The 20520-nt window shown below is 41.1% G+C and overlaps 1 protein-coding gene across 3 annotated transcripts in view; it reads left to right on the top strand.

Moving 5' to 3' along the window:
• STIM1 (stromal interaction molecule 1) overlaps nucleotides 1-20520 on the top strand; it is a 222222-nt gene that overhangs the window by 169353 nt on the left and 32349 nt on the right. For all 3 annotated transcript variants that reach the window (XM_011956745.1, XM_011956746.1, XM_011956743.1), the window contains exon 4: nucleotides 18103-18214. In XM_011956745.1, the coding sequence (XP_011812135.1) occupies nucleotides 18103-18214 (112 nt within the window). The remainder of the gene's footprint in view (nucleotides 1-18102; nucleotides 18215-20520) is intronic.

The following is a 20520-nucleotide window of genomic DNA, read 5'->3' as shown; positions in this document are numbered from 1 at the left end:
TTTTTTTTTCTCTCTTTTCCAACTGATTTATTAGTAGCACAGACAGAATAAAAATACCCAGAATGGAGACAATGTAATGGCAAATGTTCTATTACTTTTTTTCCTGATACAATCTTCAATAACTTAGTATCCCTTAATAATATGTTCTAATTTGAGAGATTCTTTTTGCCCTGGAAATGCATACCTTTAAAATCTGTTTTAGATCTTAGATCCATCCAGTATTGGTTTATCATTATATTGGATGAAATGTTGTGCTTCTATTTTCACTTAGCTCAGAATATTTTGTATTTCCTTTTTGACATCTTTAGTTCCACAAGTTATTTAGAAGCAAGTTATTTAGTTTCCAAATATTTGGAGATTTTTTTTAGACTTTTTTGGTTATTGATCTCTAATTTAATTCCCTTGTGATCTGAGATCATACTTATGTGACTTGAATCCTTTAAAAAATTTTAAGATTTTTTTCTTTTGTGTCCTACAACATGGTCTATCATGTTAAGTATTCCATGTGCACTTGTAACTGTTCTGTTGGGTGGAGATTTCTATAAATGTAAATCAGGTCTGTTTTTGTTGTTTTGCATTTTTTTTCCTTCAACTTTTAAGTTCCAGGGTACATGTGCAGGATGTGCAGGTTTGTTATATAGGTAAATGTGTGCCATGGTGGTTTTCTGCACAGATATCCCGTCACCTGTTTAGCCCTGCAGCCATTAGCTGTTCTTCCTGATGCTTTCCCTCCTCCCACTCCCCTGACAATGTGTGTTGTTCCCCCTGATGTGTCTATGTGTTCTCATCATTGAGCTCTCACTTACATGTGAGAACATGCACTGTTTGGTTTTCCGTTCTTGTGTGAGTTTGCTGAGGACAACAGCTTCCAGCTCTATTCATGTCCCTGCAAAGGACATGATCTCATTCCTTTTTATGGCTACATAGTATTCCATGGTATATATGTACCACATTTTCTTTATCCAGTCTTTCATTGATGGGCACTTGGGTTGATTCCATGTCTTTGCTATTGTGAATAGTGCTGCGATGAACATACATGTGCATTTATCTTATAATAGAATGCTTTATATTCCTTTGGATATATACCCAGTAATGAGATTGCTAGGTCAAATGGTATTTCTGCTTCTTGATCTTTGAGGAATTGCCACAGTGTCTTCCACAATGGTGAACTAATTTATATTCCCACCAACAATGTAAAAGTGTTCCTTTTTCTCTGCAACCTTGCCAGCATCTGTTGTCTCTTGACTTTTTAGTAATTGCCATTCTGACTGGTATGAGATGGTATCTCATTGTGGTTTTGATTTGCATTTCTCTAATGATCAGTGATGTTGAGCTTTTTTTCATATGTTTGTTGGTTGCATGAATATCTTCTTTTGAAAAGTATCTGTTCACGCCCTTTGCCCACTTTTTAATGGGGTTGTTTATTTTATCTTTGTAAATTTGTTTAAGTTCCTTGAGGACTCTGGATATTAGACCTTTGTCAGACAGATAGATTGCAAACATCTTCTTCCATTCTGTACCATTCAGGACATAGGCACAGGCAAAGGTTTCGTGATAAAAATGCCAAAAGCAAATGCAACTAAAGCAAAAATTGACAAATGGGATATAATTAAAGAGCCTCTGTACAGCAAAAGTAACTATCGTCAGATTGAACAGGCAACCTACAGAATGGGAGAAAATCAGGTCATGTTGGTTGATGGTATTGTTCAAGTCTACATATCTTTGTCGATTTTCTGCCTACTTGTTCTATCTTTTTTTTTTTTTTTTGAGATGGAGTCTCGCTCTGTTGCCTAGGCTGGAGTGCAATGGCATGATCTCGGCTGACTGCAACCTCCTCCTCCTGGGTTCAGGCAATTCTCCTGCCTCAACCTCCTGAGTAGCTGAGATTACAGGTGTGTGCCACCATGCCTGGCTAGTTTTTGGATTTTTAGTAGAGACAGGGTTTCATCATGTTGACTGGTCTTGAATTCCTGACCTCAAGTGATCTGCCCTCCTCAACCTCACAAAGTGCTGGAATTACAGGCATGAGCCAGTGCACCTGGCCTGCCTACTTGTTCTATCAGTTGTTAGAGAGGAGTATTTAAGTGTCCAGTTGTAACTGTGGATTTACCTATTTTTCCTTGTAGTTTCTGCTTCATGTATTTTGAAGCCCTGTTACTAGGTGCATAAAGATTTAGAATGATTATTTCTTGGTGATTAATTATGAAATGATCTGCTTTATCCTTGGTGGTAGTCTTTGCTCTGAAATCTGTTTTGATAAAAATATAGCTGTCTTTTGACTATATTTAGTTTGGAATGTCTTTTTCCATCTCTCTACATTTAATCTATTTGTATTTTTATATTTAAAGTGCATTTTCTATAGGCACATATAGTTGGATCCTATCTATATATGTGTATTTTGCAATGTGACAATATCTGTTAATTGCATTATTTAGACCATTTATGTTTGGTGTGATTATTAATATGATTAATCAAATATGATTAATATGATTGTTAATATAAGATAATTTAGGTTAGTCCATTATCTTGCTATTTGTTTTCTGTTTGTCCCATCTGTTCTTTAATTCCTTTTCCTACCTTTTCTGCTTTCTTTTGGATTAATTGAGCATTTTTTATAATTCAATTATATCTTCTTTGTTGGCTTATTAGCTATATCTGGTATTTTAGTGGTTGCGTTAGGAGATAAAGATATGTATCTTTAACTCATCACAGTCTTTTTTTTTTTTTTTTTTTGAGACAGAGTCTTGCCCTGTAACCCAGGCTGGAGTGCAGTGGTGCAGTCTTGGCTCACTACAATCTCTGCCTCTTGGGTTCAAGAGATTCTCGTGCCCCAGCCTCCTGGGTAGCTGGAATTACAGGTGCATGCCACTAGGCCCAGCTCATTTTTGTATTTTTAATAGAGACGGGGTTTTGCCATGTTGACTGGTCAGGCTTGTCTCGAACTCCTGACCTCAGGTGATCCACCTACCTCAGCTTCCCAAAGTGCTGTTGTTACAGATGTGAGCCACTGCACTGGGCCTACTTTCAAGAGATTTTATACCATGTCGCATGTAGTATAAGAAGTTTCCAGTAGTGTATTTTCATTTCCCTCTCTCAATCTTAGATTTTACTCCTTGCACTGTGGCTTGGAAATTCAAGTCCATAAGCTGGGGCAATTGTGGAATTTCCCTCATTTGTTTCGCATCTCTCAAGAAACATTGTCCTCTGTAGGCTGATATCCAGTGTCTGATGATGACCATTATTTCATATATGTTGTCTTTTTTGGGAGGGGTAATTTTAATTCAGGAGGGAGGGTAAATTCCATCTCTGGTACTTCAGCTTACCCTGAAACAGAAGTGTCAGCTGAATCATCTTTTGCTTGGGCTGTTGTTCTTCATATACTGTTATTCTTGGCCCAGCCTAGCTCTACTGCTATGTATCTTCCACTTGGTTCCAGATCTGACGAGGTCTCTGCTTACATTTTTCAGTGGTTTCCCATTTCTCCCCCATATGTGAAACAAACAAGTTAGGACATCAGATTTCTGGGTGTAAGAAATATTCTTAAATGGAAGCTGGAGAAATAAAGATACTGTTAAAAATGTTACAAGTAAATACTTGTATAGCAATAAATTGTAATCGTATGTTATTTTGAAAGAATAAATACTGGCTTTCCTATTGGTCAGATAACCCTTCAGTTTGTGTAGGAGTAGCAATAAGCTTACATCACAATTGCTGTCTCATTTGAGATTCAACAAAATAAGATACCAAAAGCTTAGTAATTTCTGGTGAAAAAAAATTATAGAAAATGTTGGCTCTGCGTGGTGACTCATGCCTGCAATTCCAGCCCTTTGGGAGGCTGAGGTGGGAGGATCACTTAGGCCCCAGAGGTTGAGGCTACAGTGAGCTATGATCATGCCACTGTACTTCAGCCTGGGTGACAGAACGAAACCCTATCTCTAAAAAAAAGAAAGAAAATCTCAATGATTTTTTTTTTCATGTTTATCTGTGAGATGTTAGTCAGATGCATTGAAATTAAATGTCCATCTGTAATCTCAAAATGAATTACCTTATCTGGGAGAAAAGAGTAATATGTACACATAAATAAAAATCTGATGATATTTTATTTTATTATATTGTATTTTTTGATGGTGTCTCACTCTCTTGCCCAGACTGGAGTGCAGTGGCATGATCTTGGCTCACTGCAACCTCTGCCTCCCAGGTTCAAGCGATTCTCCTGCCTCAGCCTCCCGAGTAGCTGGGACTACAGGTACACACCATGAAGCCCAGCTAATTTTTTGTATTTTTAGTAGAGATGGGGTTTCATCATGTTGGCCAGGCTGGTCTTGAACTCCTGACCTCATATGATCTGCCTGCCTCGACCTCCCAAAGTGCTGGGATTACAGGTGTAAGCCACTGTGCCTGGCCCTGATGATATTTTATATCTTGAGAGTTTATTTATATTTTAATGCTGTAGTTCTCTGTTATTCCTTATCTACCTTTGTGGTATTGGCCCCAGAAGGTTGTGTTTTTCTCCTACAATTTATGTAAGCAATTCTGTGTTAAAAATTTACTGAGTACCTTCTGTATACCAGGCATTATGCTAGATGAGTTGAGCATACAAGGTCCATGCTTATTTCTCTGATCTACTTGTTTTCCATCATTCCACACCACATCTCCTCTGGAAGTGCAATGCTATATGGGCATTTCTTAGGAAATGTTATTCTTTTTCATCCCATGGTGCTTTCATATATGCTGTTTTCTCTGTTCATCTTTCTCCTTTGTTGATCTATTTGAAACTCAATTGATCATTTCTTTAAGACATCTTCCCTGAAAACCACAGGCTAGGTTAGGTGTCTTCTTCTGTGTTCCTACAGCCCCTGTCTCTTCACAGCCATTAGCACGCTAAATGCAAAGATCTGTTCCACTGCCTGTTTTCCCATCAGACTGCTGGAGTGCAGCATTTTATATGATTTTATCTCTTAATACTTAGCACAGGGCCTGGCCCAGAGTAGGAATGCAGCACACAAAAATGTGTCCTTGGCTGTTTGATTGTGTGATCTTAGATAAGTTGTTTGGCCTACCTAGCATTTCAGAGCTCCTAGGTTCTCTTACTGCTCTGCAGCCATGCTGTCAGACTTCTCTAACCTGGCTCTACTAACCTTGTAGCTGCTCTATAGGTGGTCTTTAACAGCATGTCCTGTTAGGCCCTGGGAGACCTGGTTTTTGCCTGGTAGCCTAGTGAGCCTATCACATGAGGCCTAGGCCAGATTATTTTTGCAGCATTGGCTCAGGGTTTGATAATGACATCAGATTAGAAAATGAAGACCTCTACCTCACTGTAGTTCCAGATGAGTACTAGTGGGAACCAGAAGGAAGCTACTTAAAGAGACAATTCACAGTTCCAGGTCACACACTATCTTTAGGAAGGGCCACTTTGGAAGGATTTCATAGCTGCCTTGGAGTGCTGTTATCCAGAGTAGACAAATAAGAAGCTGGGTTTTGTGATGCCTTTTCTGATTCTGTCAGTCACTCCTTTCTCTGTGCTACCACATTACCTTATATATCCCTGTGACCTAGCATTTATCACACTATATTATATTCATTTGTTTCCTTGTATATTCTCCTCTCTAGAAGAGAGCCCTTGAGGATGGAGTTCATGCAGATTCACCTCTGTGCTGGTTAACTCATCCTTTACCTGCTAGAGTAGAAGCCAATACAAGCTTAGTGAATGAATGAATAAATCAATGGTGATAATAATCATAGATTTTTTTTTTTACAATTACAGTATGCTAGGAGCTTCCCTTTACTACATTTTTATGATGTGAAAACTCTGATTTTCATCATTTTGGCGGTGAAAAAAATGAGGCACAAAAGATTAAGTAATTTGCCCATGGTCTTACATCTAGTAAGTGGCAAATTGCAAAGTCAAATCAAGACACCTAGTTTCAAAGTTCACATTCTTTTTTTTTGAGACGGGATCTTCTCTGTCACTCAAGGTGGAGTACAGTGGCACAGTCTTGGCTCACTCTAGCCTCAACTCCAGGTGATCCTCCCACCTCAGCCTCCCAAGTAGCTGGGACTACCGGTACGTGCCATCACACACAGCTAATTTTGTTTATTTTTTGTAAAGACGAGGTCTCACTTTGTTGCCCAGGCTGGTCTTGAACTCCTGGCCTCAAGCGATCCTCCTGCCTTGGCCTCCCAAAGTATTAGGATTATAGGTGTGAGCCACCGTGCTTGGCCAGAGCTCACATTCTTAACCACTGTGCTGTATCTGACTAGCTGACTAAAGGCTAAGTGACCAACTAACAGCTGTGTGAAGCAGGGGCAAAGAAAGTACTGGCAACCTTCCTGCCAGACCTCATTCTCTTGAGATGTGGATTTGAAACCACAAAAGTAGATGAGGGCTTTGTGTGGAGGCACCACAGGTCCACTATGGGAAAAAGATACTGATTCAGGAATCAATTTACTATTACTTATTCCTTCCCTGGAGAAAAGATTGGCCAAGGCCAAGTGTTTGCCTTGGCACATCCCTGGATGTATTGCTATAGCTCAAGTGCTAGGGAGTAATACTGTTCCTTCTGCCTGGTATGCCCTTCCCCTAAATGTCCACATGGGTCGCACCTTTTATTTCATTTTCTGCTCAAATATCACTTCATCAGAGAGGCCTTCCCTGATCTGACCTCATACAATATAGGACTATTTTTTATCCCCTTAACCCCTTATGGCTTAATTGTTTTTCATTATACTTTTCACCATCTGACGTATAATTATTTGTTTATAGTGTTTTACATTGTCTCTCTCCACCAGAATATAAGCACCGTGGGATCTGTGACTCTGTTTTGTGTATTGTTGTATCTTTACCTTCTAGAGTGATGCCTGGCAAGTAGTAGCTGCTCAACAAACGTTTTTTCCCCCTAATGAATACATTATTTTGGAGTTTGAGACCACTTGTTTTCAAGGACCTTTGTCATTTGGTGTCAGCAATACCTCATTCTCCTTGACCCTGTATATAACTCTTGAACTCCAGACAAACTAGAGTCTCTGAGCATGCTTCACATCTTACAGCTCTTTGTCTTTGTTCATGATTCTTTCTTCTGGCAGATCTGCATCTCTGTCCATCCAGATTCTGACCAGTCCTTAATATCTACCCCTTTTTGAATGAAGGTACATATGAAGAAAAAATTACTACTGAGTTTGTATTAAATCCTAGGCATCTTCAAACACATTAACTCATTTAATTCAACAACTCTGGGAGACAGATATTGCTAAATTGTAAGCTACATGGGAGTAGGGATCTCCCTCTTGATCATTGCTCTATTCCCAGTGCGTGGTCTCAGAATAGAATGAAATAAATGCTTGTTGAATAGCAAAATGAATACTTTACAGAAGGGGAAATTGAGGTTTATAATGGTTAAGTGATTTACACAAGCTAGTTCATGGCAGATAGGATAGGCAAGGTCTTCCAGGTTCAAATTCAGTGTTTTTTGTAATATATCCTAAAATAAAAAATCAGTGTTCTAAAATGCCAGGGGTTTGGCAGTCTTTAATACCTTTAGATTTTGTAGCTACCTCAGAATAAAACAGGAGGTTTTATTGATTTTTACATGAAAATTGTTCTCAAACATAAAAGGTCCGTTCCTATCTATAAAACATAGTGTGGAGACCAGGGTATATCTTTGCTACCCAAGATGCTAACTGAACATCAGTTTCTGGGATTCTTTGTGGATATGTGTCATAAGCACTTTTTAATTTTTTTTATACCTTCCCCCTTTACCTCCATAAGAAGTCTGTGGGGGTAAGTGATACTTTTAGTGAGAAAACATAATATAAATACTGATAAGATGGACAACAAGTGATCCAGGACCCACAGATTGCCATCATTTGTTCATTTGAAGAAGATACTATAGGTTGTATTTATATTGTACTTATTTTTAAACTCATTGTTTAATTTTTATGTATGTTTTACAGTCTAATGTTAGTAAATGAATCTAATTTATAAACACATGTACATATATTGGCAATGTGTGTACAAAGCTTTTTTACAGGTAGATTATGTCATTAAAAAGATTGGAGATGGCCAGGCCTGGTGGTTCATGCCTGTAATCCCAGCACTTTGGGAGGCCGAAGTGGGCAGATCATGAGGTCAGGAGATCGAGACCATCCTGGCCAACATGGTGAAATGTTGTCTCTACTAAAAATACAAAAATTAGCTAGGCATGGTGGCACTTGCCTGTAATCCCAGCTACTCAGGAGGTTGAGGCAGGAGAATCGCTTGAACCTGGGAGGTGGAGGTTGCAGTGAGCTGAGATTGTACCATTGCACTCCAGCCTGGCGACATAGTGAGAGTCCGTCTCAAAAAAAAAAAAAAAAAAGATTGGAGTTAAGTCACCCTGTGTGTCTCTCTTATGAAGGATGGTTTGTTGTGTAGAACTCCAGGGGTTAGCCTTCTCTGATTGGGTGTAGCATTGTTTGTCATTTTGCCCAGAGATGTAGTCTTTGATCTGGCTAGGGGCCACATGGACAGGCTCAGGGGATGGGAGACTTATGACGTTAGGACATTGGCTCTCGCTTGCATGTCCTACTGGAATTTGGACATATGAGTCATTTGGAGTCTGTATCTGTGGTAAGCTCTCTTTGCCAAATTCTGCAGCCTGTCACTAATAGCCACAGCTCTCTGTACTTGCTGTTGCCTTCTTCCTCACTCCGGCCCAGGGATTCTTCCCATTTTCTCTTTTGGAATGAGAAAACAGAACAAGACTTTTAACTTTTAGGTGCTGAACCTTGTGGACAGGAAGCCCTGATATATCAGCTGATCTTTTGAATGAGATCTTCATGCTGGAACTCAGGGTTGCTATCTGAGATACAGATGTTATAGAGGATACAGCTCATCCTGGCTCGTTTTGTTCAGACTATAGTGACTCCAGGTGGACGCCATGCTGCCAAACGCTACCTAGATAGGGCATCTGCCTAGGTAACAGAATGATATATACAGATAAAAACAACAACAACAACAAACAAACCAAAACCATCTTAAGGTTTGGTCTGACATGCTGAAGTTATTATCCTTTTCCCCTACAACTTAGCTATATAGGAGCTGATTATTCTAGAGTCCATCTTCAGTGGAGTGTATTGGCCCCCTTAGAGACTATGTGCCTCACTTAATGCAGTGCTTAGAGCAGTGGTTCTCAGCTAGGGGCAGTTTTTCCCTTCCATGGGACACTGAACAATATCTGGAGGCATTTTTTAATTGTCATGAGTGGCAGCATGTTACTGGCATCTATGTCATTAAACATCCTGCAATGCATAGGACAGCCTCCACAATGAAGAATTGTCTCATCTCAAATGTCATTGGTGCAGAGGCTCAGAAACCCTGGTCTAGAGTGACTTCTGCCTGTCACCACTGTGGTGTAGGGTGCTGATAGGGGAGTTTCTGCATGCCAAGATTCTATGCCCAGACTTGTATCAAGGCATCCTCCCAGTAGACAAAAGGCCCTTGATGCACTGCTGGCTTCAGGCCTTCTAGCAGTAAAAAAGTAGCCTTCTTTCCACTATACTCTAGGCAGAAAGGCCCCTTTGTGCTGGATGAGGTCGAGTTCCCTTGGCAGCAGTGGCAGGAGTATGTTGTTCTCTGCACTTTACAGGCTAGCACTTGTCTGTCTGCCTCATATCTGTGTCTCTTATGCCTTCATTACCTGACACTCCAGACCATAGTAAATGATAACATCTGCAATGCATTAGGATATATATTCATTTTCAGGAATAATACATTCTAGTCCATTTAACTTCCCTCAGCTTTTTTTTTTTTTTTTTTTTTTTGTGAAGGCAAACTTTGTCTGTTGACTGCTGTCCTCTGAGGATGTACAGCAATGAATGCCTGCAGAGCTTAGTGTGAGGTTGAATGAATTCTGCTGTTTGTTTATTCCCTCCGCCTTTTTTTTTTTTTTTTTTTTTTTGAGACAGGGTCTCATTCTGTTGCCCAGGCTGGGAATGCAGTGGCACCATCATGGCTCACTGCAGCCTCCAACTCCTGGGCTTAAGCGATCCTCCCACCTCAGCCTCCCCAGGAGCTGGGACTACAGGCATGTGACACCATGCCTGGCTAATTTTTGTGTTTTTAGTAGAGACAGGGTTTCACCATGTTGGCCAGGGTGGTCTCGAACTCCTGAACTCAAGTGATCTGCCCACCTCAGCCTCCCAAGTAGCTGGGATTACAGGCATGTGACACCATGCCTGGCTAATTTTTGTGTTTTTAGTAGAGACAGGGTTTCACCATGTTGGCCAGGGTGGTCTCAAACTCTCCTGACCTCAAAGTGATCCACCCATCTCGGCCTCCCAAAGTACTGGGATTACAGGTGTGAGCTACCTTTTTTCTTTTTTCTTTCTTTTTTTTTTTTTTTTGAGAAAACCTCAGTCTGTCGCCAGGCTGGAGTGCAGTGGCACGGTCTTAGCTCACTGCAACCTCTGCCTCCTGGGTTCAAGTGATTCTCGTGCCTTAGCCTCCCAAGTAGTTGGGATCACAGGCATGCACCACCCCTCAACACTAATTTAATCCCAGCTCTATCATCCTTCTTTTCTCAATGGTATGTCTTGGAAATTAATTTATCTTTTTCTTCCAACATATTCTAGTCTGGGAATTAGAAATTTAACCAAGCACTGACTAAGCACCCTTCACTTAAGCTTCTAGTATCTTGTCTTCTAGGATGCATTCCTGGACATACTGTGTCTGCCTCATTTCTTTCCCCTGCCACCTTTCCCTTCTCACCTGCCATGCCTCTGCAAATAGTCTAATCTTCCCCCAAAGGCACTCAGCTTCAGAGCTTTCCTTCTGAACTCCAGCATCTTCTTGAGGACATTAAGAAATTGGAGCATTTTTGCCTTGAACTTTATTTTATTCAGGTTGTCTTCCTCATTATCTGCTTTGCATCACATGCTGGGCTGAGAGGAATGCCTGATTTTGTTTGTTTTGTTTTGTTTGTTTTTGAGACAGGGTCTCGTTCTGCTGCCCAGGCTGGAGTGCAGTGGTGCAGTCATGGCTCACTGCAACCTTGAACTCCTGGGCTCAAGTTATCCTCCCACTTCAGCCTCCTAAGTAGCTGGGACTACAGGCATATGCCATTATGCCTGGCTAATTTTGTTATTTTTCTTTTGTAGAGTTGGGGTCTTGCTGTGTTGCTTAGGTTCATCTCAAATTCCTGGCCTCAAGTGATCCTCCTGCCTCAGCTTCCCAAAGTGCTGGGATTATAGGCATGAGCCACCGTGTCTGACCAAATGCCTGTTTTTTGACAAGCATTTTAGAAGTTACTTATCCATGTGAGCTGTATATTTTTCTAAGGAGCTTTTGTTGTTGTTTTGAGGCCCACATCAAATCATGTTTGGAACCCCTCATTTAGAGTAGTTCTTATTGATGCCACTGTATATGAAGCTCTTAGTTCAGAAACAATGGATGAGCAAAAATGAATAGGACATATTCCATGCCTTCAATGTTTTCTGCCTATTAAAGGGAAATTAGACCAGGTCTGGTGGCTCATGCCTATAATCTTATCACTTTGGGAGGCTGAGGCTGGAGGATTGCCAGAGGCCAGGAGTTCTAGACCAGCCTGGACAACACAGGGAGACCCCATCTCTACAATAAGTAAAAGAATTTGACCAGGCGCAGTGGCTCACATCTGTAATCCCAGCACTCTGTGAGACCGAGGTGGGAGGATCGCTTGAGGCCAGGAGTCTGAGACCAACCTGGACAACATGGTGAAACCCTATCTGTACTGAAAATACAGAAATTAGCTGGGTGTGGTGGCATATGTCTGTAATTCCAGCTACTCCAGAGGCTGAGGCAGGATAATCACATGAACCTGGGAGGCAGAGGCTACAGTGAGCTGAGATCACGTCACTGCACTCCAGCTAGGTGACAGAGCAAGACTCTTTTTCAAAAAAACAAAACAAAACAAAGACAAAGACAAAAACAAAAACAAAAAAAGAGTTAGCCTGGCATGGTAGTAGTACATGCCTGTAGTCTTAGCTACTCAGGAGGCTGAGGCAGGAGGATCTCTTGAGCCCAGGAGTTCAAGGCTGCAGTGAGTTGTGACCATGCCACTGCACTCAAGCCTCGGTGGCAGAGCAAGACCTGTCTCTCTTTTTTTTTGAGATGGAGTCTCACTCTGTCACCCAGGCTGGAGTGTGATGGTATGATCCCGGCTCACTGCAACCTCCACCTCCTGGGTTCAAGCGATTCTCCTACCTCAGCCTCCCAAGTAGCTGGGACTACAGGTGCGTACCACCACGCCCATCTAATTTTTTTGTATTTTTAGTAGAGATGGGCCAGGATGTTGGCCAGGATGGTCTCTATCTCCTGACCTCATCATCTGCCCACCTTGGCCTCCCAAAGTATTGGGATTACAGGTGTTGAGCCACTGCCCCGACCAAGACCTGTCTCTTCAAAGAAAAAAGATATGGATCTTACGAGAGGACAGTGATGAATCTCAGCATATCATTCAACTTCAAAACTTTTTTGGCTTCTTGCTGCTTATAGCAGTAGTTTTCAAACTTGAAGAATGTACAAATTCCTTTTAAGGTAAATAATTCATCTTGGACCTGCGGTGCTGACTTAAATTATTTTTTATTATAATGTTATTTAAGTATATACAAACATAAAACAAAGTTTAAGTCACTGTATAAAATTTGTATATAAATGTAAACAAAAACAGATTTATACTTTAAGTAAAAATAAACTTCAGATCCAATAAAATTATGCTTTTTGGCTGAAAATCGGTTGCTTCCAGGCTCTTTTAAGTTCAGCATGTCTGTATTGCTGGGTACCATGTGATTACTCATTTCTCCCACCATTTTTCTTTATTTAAGCTACATGAAACTTTGATTCATGATCTCATTGACCTTCACTGGGCTGGAACGTATTCCTTGTGTATTTTGTATCAAGTCACTTCTATTCCTTCATAATTGACTTTTAACAAAGTATAGAGATAAATTTGCTTTCTGTATGTTTAAACACAATACAGATATAAAAAGTTATTATTGTTATTGTTTTTTTTTTTTTGAGACAGAGTCTCATTCTGTTGCCCATGCTGAAGTGCAATGGCATGATCTCGGCTCACTGCAACCTCCACCTCCTGAGTTCAAGCAATTCTCCTACCTCAGCCTCCTGAGTAGCTGGGACTACAGGCACCCGCCACCACGCCCAGTTAATTTTTGTACTTTTAGTAGAGATGGGGTTTCACCATGTTGGTCAGGCTGGTCTCGAACTCCTGACCTCAGGTGATCCACCCACCTTGGCCTCCCAAAGTGCTGGGATTACAGGCATGAGCCACCATACCCGGCCTAAAAATTATTTTAAAAGGCTACTTTTTATGACTATTCATTAAAAACATCACATTATAATATTGAGGAATCAGTAGATCTAGTGCTGCACGTATGGTAATGATGCAATTTGCCATGTTGCAAATGACCACTCAGTTGTTTCAGTTAGAGTTGGTTCCTGTTATGACAGAAAATCCTTTCAATCTGATATAAGCGAAAGGGAAAATGTACTTGTTGCACAAAACTGAAATATCTATGAATAGGGATTTCTACAGGCATGATCTGACTCAGGGCTTAAATTATATCAGCTGGATTTTCGTTTCTTTTTTTTTTTTTTTTTTGAGACAGGGTCTCACTCACTCTGTTGCCCAAGCTGGAGTGCAATGGCATGATCGCGGCTTATTGCAACCTTGACCTTCCAGGCTCAAGCCATCCTCCCACCTCAGCCTCCTGAATAGCTGGGACCACAGACTCGCATCACCACACCTGGCTAATTTATTTATTTTTATTTTTTGTAGATATGTGGTCTCTCTGTGTTGCCCAGGCTGATCTCAAACCCCTGAGCTCAAGTGATCCTCCCGCCTCAGTCTCCCAAAGTGCTGGGATTACAGGCGTGAGTCACTGTGCCTGACCTGTCATCTGGATCTTGACTCAGCTTTTCCTCTGTATGAAGGCTTCCAGCAACATCATACAACCTCCCCCCAAGCACACACACACACACATACATGCTTAGAACATGAATGATGGAGCCAGACTGCCTTAGACCAAATCTTGGCTTTCCCAATTCCTAGCTGGGTAACTTTGGGAAAGTTATATAACCTTTCTGTGCTTTAGTTTCTTCATCCTTAAAGTGGGGATAAAATGGGATATCTACTTCATATGAAAATGATGAAGATTAGTGAGTTAATATATGTGAGGTACTTAGAACAATACTCTCATAGAGTAAGCGCTATGTAAGAGATGGCTTCTATTACTGTTATTATTATTATTGTTGTTATTAACATTATAGTGCAGGATCATTTTATCCCAGACACCAGTCTAGTGGAGGAGCAAGCATATCCCCTATGGGCCAAACAAAAATTTTAGAATTCAGTTTCTTCAGCCTTGACTTGAATTATGTACTCATCCCTGAACTAAGCACTATGGGCAGAAAGATGGAAGGTATTGATTGGTTTAGCTTGGGTTACATACTCTATTTTTAGAGGTTGATTTAACTTTACCTGAAGCATATTAGCTGAGAGCAAGGGAGGAGTGATTCTGTTAATGCAAATTCAGAATACTGTTGTCACCAAAAAGGGAAATGGATGCTTGGTGGCAAAAGTGACCCATATTCATTATAGTGCTATCAGATAGATCATAATAGGTGATCCTGTAATACTACATTAGTCTCTCTGGGGATGCACCAATTGGGTCAGTTCTTGGTGGTTTATATCTTTTAGTGGGTAATATTTGTCTTAAAAATTTGAATTGCAATTATGAATGTATATTTTGTGTAAAAACATCAGTTTGACCTCTGGGTTCTTTTGTATTAAAATATTTAAATTTGAGATATTTTATTGTTATGAAGTACATTATGTCCTAAAATTCCAGGGAAATACAGTTGAGCCTTAACAACACAGGGCTGGCCGGGCGCGGTGGCTCAAGCCTGTAATCCCAGCACTTTGGGAGGCCGAGACGGGCGGATCACGAGGTCAGGAGATCGAGACCATCCTGGCTAACGGTGAAACCCCGTCTCTACTAAAAAATACAAAAAACTAGCCAGGCACGGTGGCGGGTGCCTGTAGTCCCAGCTACTCAGGAGGCTGAGGCAGGAGAATGGCGTAAACCCGGGAGGCGGAGCTTGCAGTGAGCTGAGATCCGGCTACTGCATTCCAACCTGGGCGACAGAGCTAGACTCTGTCTCAAAAAAAAAAAAAAACAAAAAAAACAACACAGGGCTTAGGGATGCTGATTGTCCCTTTTCCCCCATATAGTCAGAAATCCGCTTATAACTTTTGACTCCCTCAAAATTGAACTATTAATAGCCTACTGTTGACCAGAGCCTTACCAATAACATAAACAGCCTATTAGCACATATTTTATATGTTATATGCATTATATACTGTATTCTTACAATAAAGTAAGAGAAAAGGAAATGTTATTAAGATAATCATAAGGAAGAGAAAATATATTTACTGTTTATTAAGTGGAAGTGGATCATCATAAAGGTTTTCATCCTCATCTTCACATTGAATGGGCTGAGGAGGAGGACGAAGAAGAGAAGTTAGTTTTGCTGTCTCGGGTGGCAGAGGCAGAAAAGATAGAGAAGGTAGGAAGGGAGGCAGAAGAAGCAGGCACACTCAGTATACCTTTTATTGAAAAAAAATCCATGTATAAAAATCATGTATAAATGGACCCAGGCAGTTAAAACCTGCATTGTTTAAAGGTGAACTGTGTCATTGTAATAACTATTTTGCATCAACACACTTATAAACACAAATGCAACATGAGCACTGAAGTTGAGAGCCTGTATTCTTACATATCTAGATGATCCAGAATATACTTGTGTTCTTTACTTTTAGCTTATTTCCAAAATATAAATATAGAATCAAAACACTTCAATAGTAAATTACCTTTTTTTTTTTTTTTGAGATGGAGTCTTGCTCTGTCACTCAGGCTGAAGTGCAGTGATGCGATCTCGGCTCACTGCAACCTCTGCTTCCCAAGTTCAAGCGATTTTCCTGCCTCAGCCTCCCGAGTAGCTGGGACTACAGGCATGCACCACCACGCCTGGCTGCTTTTATATTTTTAATAGAGATGAGGTTTCGCCATGTTGAGCTCAGATGATCCACCTGCCTTGGCCTCCCAAAGTGCTGGGATTACAGTTGTGAACCACTGCCTGGCCGTAAATTATCTTTTTTTTTATTTGTTTTCAACAGTCTCACTCTGTCACCCAGGCTAGAGTGCAGTGGCATGATCATGGCTCACTGCAGCCTCAATCTCCCAGGCTCAAGTGATCCTCCCACCTCAGCCTCCTGAGTAGCTGGGATTCTAGGTGTACACCACCACACCTGGCTAATTAAAAAAAAAAAATTAATAGAGACAGGGTCACACTGTATTGCCCAGGCTGGTCTTGAATTCTGGAGTTCAAGCGATCTCCCACCTTGGCCTCTCAAAGTGCTGGGATTACAGGCGTGAGCTACCGCTCCCAGCCTATATTAAATTATCTTTACCAGTGCTGTCTAATAGAACTTTCTACAGTGATGGAAATGTTCGATAGTTTATGCTGTCCAATACGGTAGCCATTAGCCACATCTAGCTATTGGGCACTTGAAGCGTGGCTAGTGCCATTGAGGAACTGAATTCTTAATTTATTTAATTTTAATAAATTTAAATTTAAATATCCACTGTGGCTGCTGGCTACTACTGCTTGGACAGTGCAACTCTTGAATAGCATCAAGTAAGAGAATGGCTATAAAGTGCCCAGTGTGCTCTATACTAAGCACACAATAGATGTGAGAGGAGGAGAGGTCTATAGATTCTGTCTTGAAAAGGGTTGGGCCTCACCTAACTGGCCAGAGCAACCTGAGTTAGGCTTATCCCAGGACAATACTAGTAGCTATCTTAGCATGGTAGTCAAGACCCTTTGTGACATGGCTTCAACTTTCTTCTGCTACTACCTGCCATATATTCTATATTCTAGACCAGGGGTCTCCAACCCCTGGACCACGGATCTGTATCAGTCCATGGCCCGTTAGGGACTGGGCTGCGCAGCAGGAGATGAGTGGTGGGTGAGGGAGCATTACTGCCTGAACTCCACCTTTTGTCAGATCAGCAGTGACATTAGATCCTCATAGGAGTGCGAACCCTATTGTGAACTGCACATGTGAGGGATCTAGGTTACGTGCTTCTTATGAGAATCTAACTAATGTCTGATGATCTAGGTGGAACAGTTTCATCCTGAAACCATCTCGCTGCTCAGGTCTGTGGAAAAATCATCTTCCATGAAACCAGTCCCTCACGCCTAAAAGGTTGGGGACTGCTGTTTCACGCACATCAAATTTCACATCTTTTCTTTTGCACCTGTCCTCATTCTGTATTGAGTGCCTTCCTCCCCCCACACTCATGAAATATTTCAGATAAGCTTCTACTAATCCTTTATGTTGCAATACATCATCTTCTCTGAGGCTGTACCTGATCCCCTAGGCAGTTATTTCCTTTCTTCTCTGTGCTCTATGTATTTTTCTTTATCAGAATCTGTGCTTCACTCATGCTGTTTAGCTTTTGATCTCTTCCACTGGATTGGGAACTAACTTCCTCCAGGCTTGGCACTAACTAGTCCACTTATGAATGCTCAGTTGAATAGCTGGATAGATGAATGGATGGATAGTTGATTCTCAACCCTGGTCACAACAGTTTAAAAATATACCAAAATCAAATTTATTGAGTTATAATTTACATAAAATAAGATACACCTATTTTAAATGTACAGTTTGATGCATTTTGACAGGTGTTATCATTTGTGTAACCACCACCACATTCAAAATATAGACTATACCCATCACCTTATAAAATTGCATTTATGAATTTTCCCTGGAGCTCCCTTCGTAGCTCCAGCTAACCGTTTATCTGCTTTCTATCACTATAGATTTGTCTTTTCTAGGATTTCATATAAATAAACTCACAGTGCATACTCCTTTCATAGTTAGTATTTTATGGGACAGAGAGATATTAAACACACACAAATGTGGTAAATATTAAGGTCAATATGACAATAAATGCAAGCAGTGCTTGGCATTCTAGAGTCATGACTTTGCTTGTCTCTTTTCACAGTATACAATTGGACTGTGGATGAGGTGGTACAGTGGCTGATCACATATGTGGAGCTGCCTCAGTATGAGGAGACCTTCCGGAAGCTGCAGCTCAGTGGCCATGCCATGCCAAGGTCAGGAGGGGACTGGGTTTTTCTCTCTTGAGGGTACGGGGAGTGGGCTGGAGTGGGCTTGCTTTCAGATTGCTCTGGCCAGTTAAGTGAGGTTCTACCCTTTTCAGGGCAGCGTCTGTAGATCTTGCCTCTTCTCACGTCTGTTGTGCACTTGCTATAAAGTATGATGGGCACTTTGCATCCACTCTCTTCTTTAATATTCCTGTCAATCCTGGGAATAGTACTAATAGCTGCCATTTACTGAGTGCTTAGGACATGCCAGACATTCTACTCAACACTATATACAGTATCTCATTTAATTCTTACATCAGTCCTGTAAGGTGGGTATTATTGTATATAGATGATGAAACTGGTTAAGTAACTTTTCCAAGGTCACAAACATGACTAGTTAGGGGCAAAACTGAGATTTGAATCTTGGTATACATCAAACCCTGTTGGTGTTTCTTTTTTTTTTTTTTTTCCCCATGCTCTGAGCAGCTCCCTCTTTTATCACCTGGGAGCCTCAGGACTCTTTTAGCCTTCCCTGGGTTATCCATATGCAGCTTATTTATAATAAAAATGGTACAGAGAAGAGGTTGATTGCCATTGGCCCCAGCCTCATCTCTGGGATGACTCCAACGGCTGTTGTTTCATAACTCTTTGCCTCCTTTACACACTCAATATGTTAGGGCTTGGGCTGGGAATGGGGAGGAATGGAGTACTGCTTGGACTTCTTGTAATGTCAAACTAGTGCCATATGTCATTCAGTCATTAATCCATTTACTTATTTATTCAACAAATATTTACTGGGTACCTGCTCTGTGCCAAGCACTTGTGCTGGGTGCTGGGGATAAACATGACAACAACCCGCCCTTGCCCTCAAAGGGCTTACTATCTGGTAAGTGCTGATTATGTAAAATCTGTCATCTTATTATGTAGGTGCATCTGATTTTCAGCTTCAGCAAAGGGGAAAGGGGAAGGTGAAGCTGTTGGAATGCCCACACTTTGCAGTCTCCAGCCGCAGAGCTACCGAGCACTGCTGTCCAGGCCTAGCTGAGCTGGCTGTTCCCTCCTCTGCTGCCTGCAGCCTCTTCTTCATAGCTTCTCCCTACTCTGGAGAGAGTAATAATCTTAATGTTTGTACCTCCCTTTATAGAGTGCTTTCCTACCTATTATTTCAGTTGATTCTCACAACTCTGGGAGGAAGAGTATCCCAACTTTTGGGTGAGCAAACTGAATCTCAAATATTTTATAATTTATCCAAGCTGGTAAGTGGCAGAGCTGGGATTTGAACCCAGGTCTGTCTTGTTCTAAATGCCTTGCTTTTTTTCACTTCCTCTTCCTCTTGTGCCATGTGGTTAAATTTAGGTCTCCTTTCAATATTCAGTTTAGTTCTATTTTACAAAACTTCACTAAGCACCTACCATGTGCCATGCTCTTTGGTGGGCCCAGAGGACAAAGAGATGCATTAGACCTGACCCCTGACTTGAGGAACTCCATGTTTAATGGAGAAGTAGATGATTGGCCACTAAGATCCAGGATTTAGGTTTCTTTCTTGCTACCCATAGAAATAGCAATATTGCCTTGTGGATCCCCAGACCATTTTCCTCATGGGGGATATCTTTGGCTTGGATTAAAACTGCAAAGCATAGAATAAGAAGTCAGTTCTCAGGTCATCGGTTCACTTAGGTTTTTTGTGGCTAGAATTAGAGCCAAGACCAGGTCCAGCCAGGCTGGGCACAGATGTAAGGGATGCCAAGCTGTGGCACCTTAGTGATAGCAGGAAGCATGGGGCCTTCAGTGCTTGGGGTGGAGTGAGGGTGGTTCTAGGCCCCTCACTAGCTCACATGGTATAATGAGAATAATCTAGCAGATTTGAGTTCATTCTCTGGCTTTGCCACTTACTTGTTTGTGTTTTTGGGCAAGTTACTCAACTCTAAGTCTCTGTTTTCTTATCTAGAAAGTGGCACTAATAATGGAACTGAGTTCTTACGGTTGTTGTGAGGACTGAATGAGTTATTGTATGTAAAGTATCAGACACACAGTAGTTGCTTAGTCAATGTTGCCTCCTTTCTCATTTCTTTCATTGCTTACAAATAGATAGCATTCCAGTTCATAGGTGTCTTTGAGAAATAGACTGTAGAAAAGATGACAATGTTTATTCTCATTAGTCAGACAAACTGCAGCACATCTGGCAGAAGTGTTTTAAAGAGGAACCCCAAGAACTCCCAGGCTTGTAGGAAGCATCTGATTTTATATAAGTTTACACAGTAGGAAACTGAGGTCCTGGGGGAGGAACAAAGCAACTTACGATCAGACAAGTGAGT

This window comes from Colobus angolensis, unplaced genomic scaffold (assembly GCF_000951035.1).
Source record: "Colobus angolensis palliatus isolate OR3802 unplaced genomic scaffold, Cang.pa_1.0 Scaffold424, whole genome shotgun sequence".
Lineage (NCBI taxonomy): Eukaryota > Metazoa > Chordata > Mammalia > Primates > Cercopithecidae > Colobus > Colobus angolensis.
The sequence above is the reverse complement of the archived record's forward strand: the minus strand, read 5'-3'. Positions and strand labels throughout refer to the sequence as shown.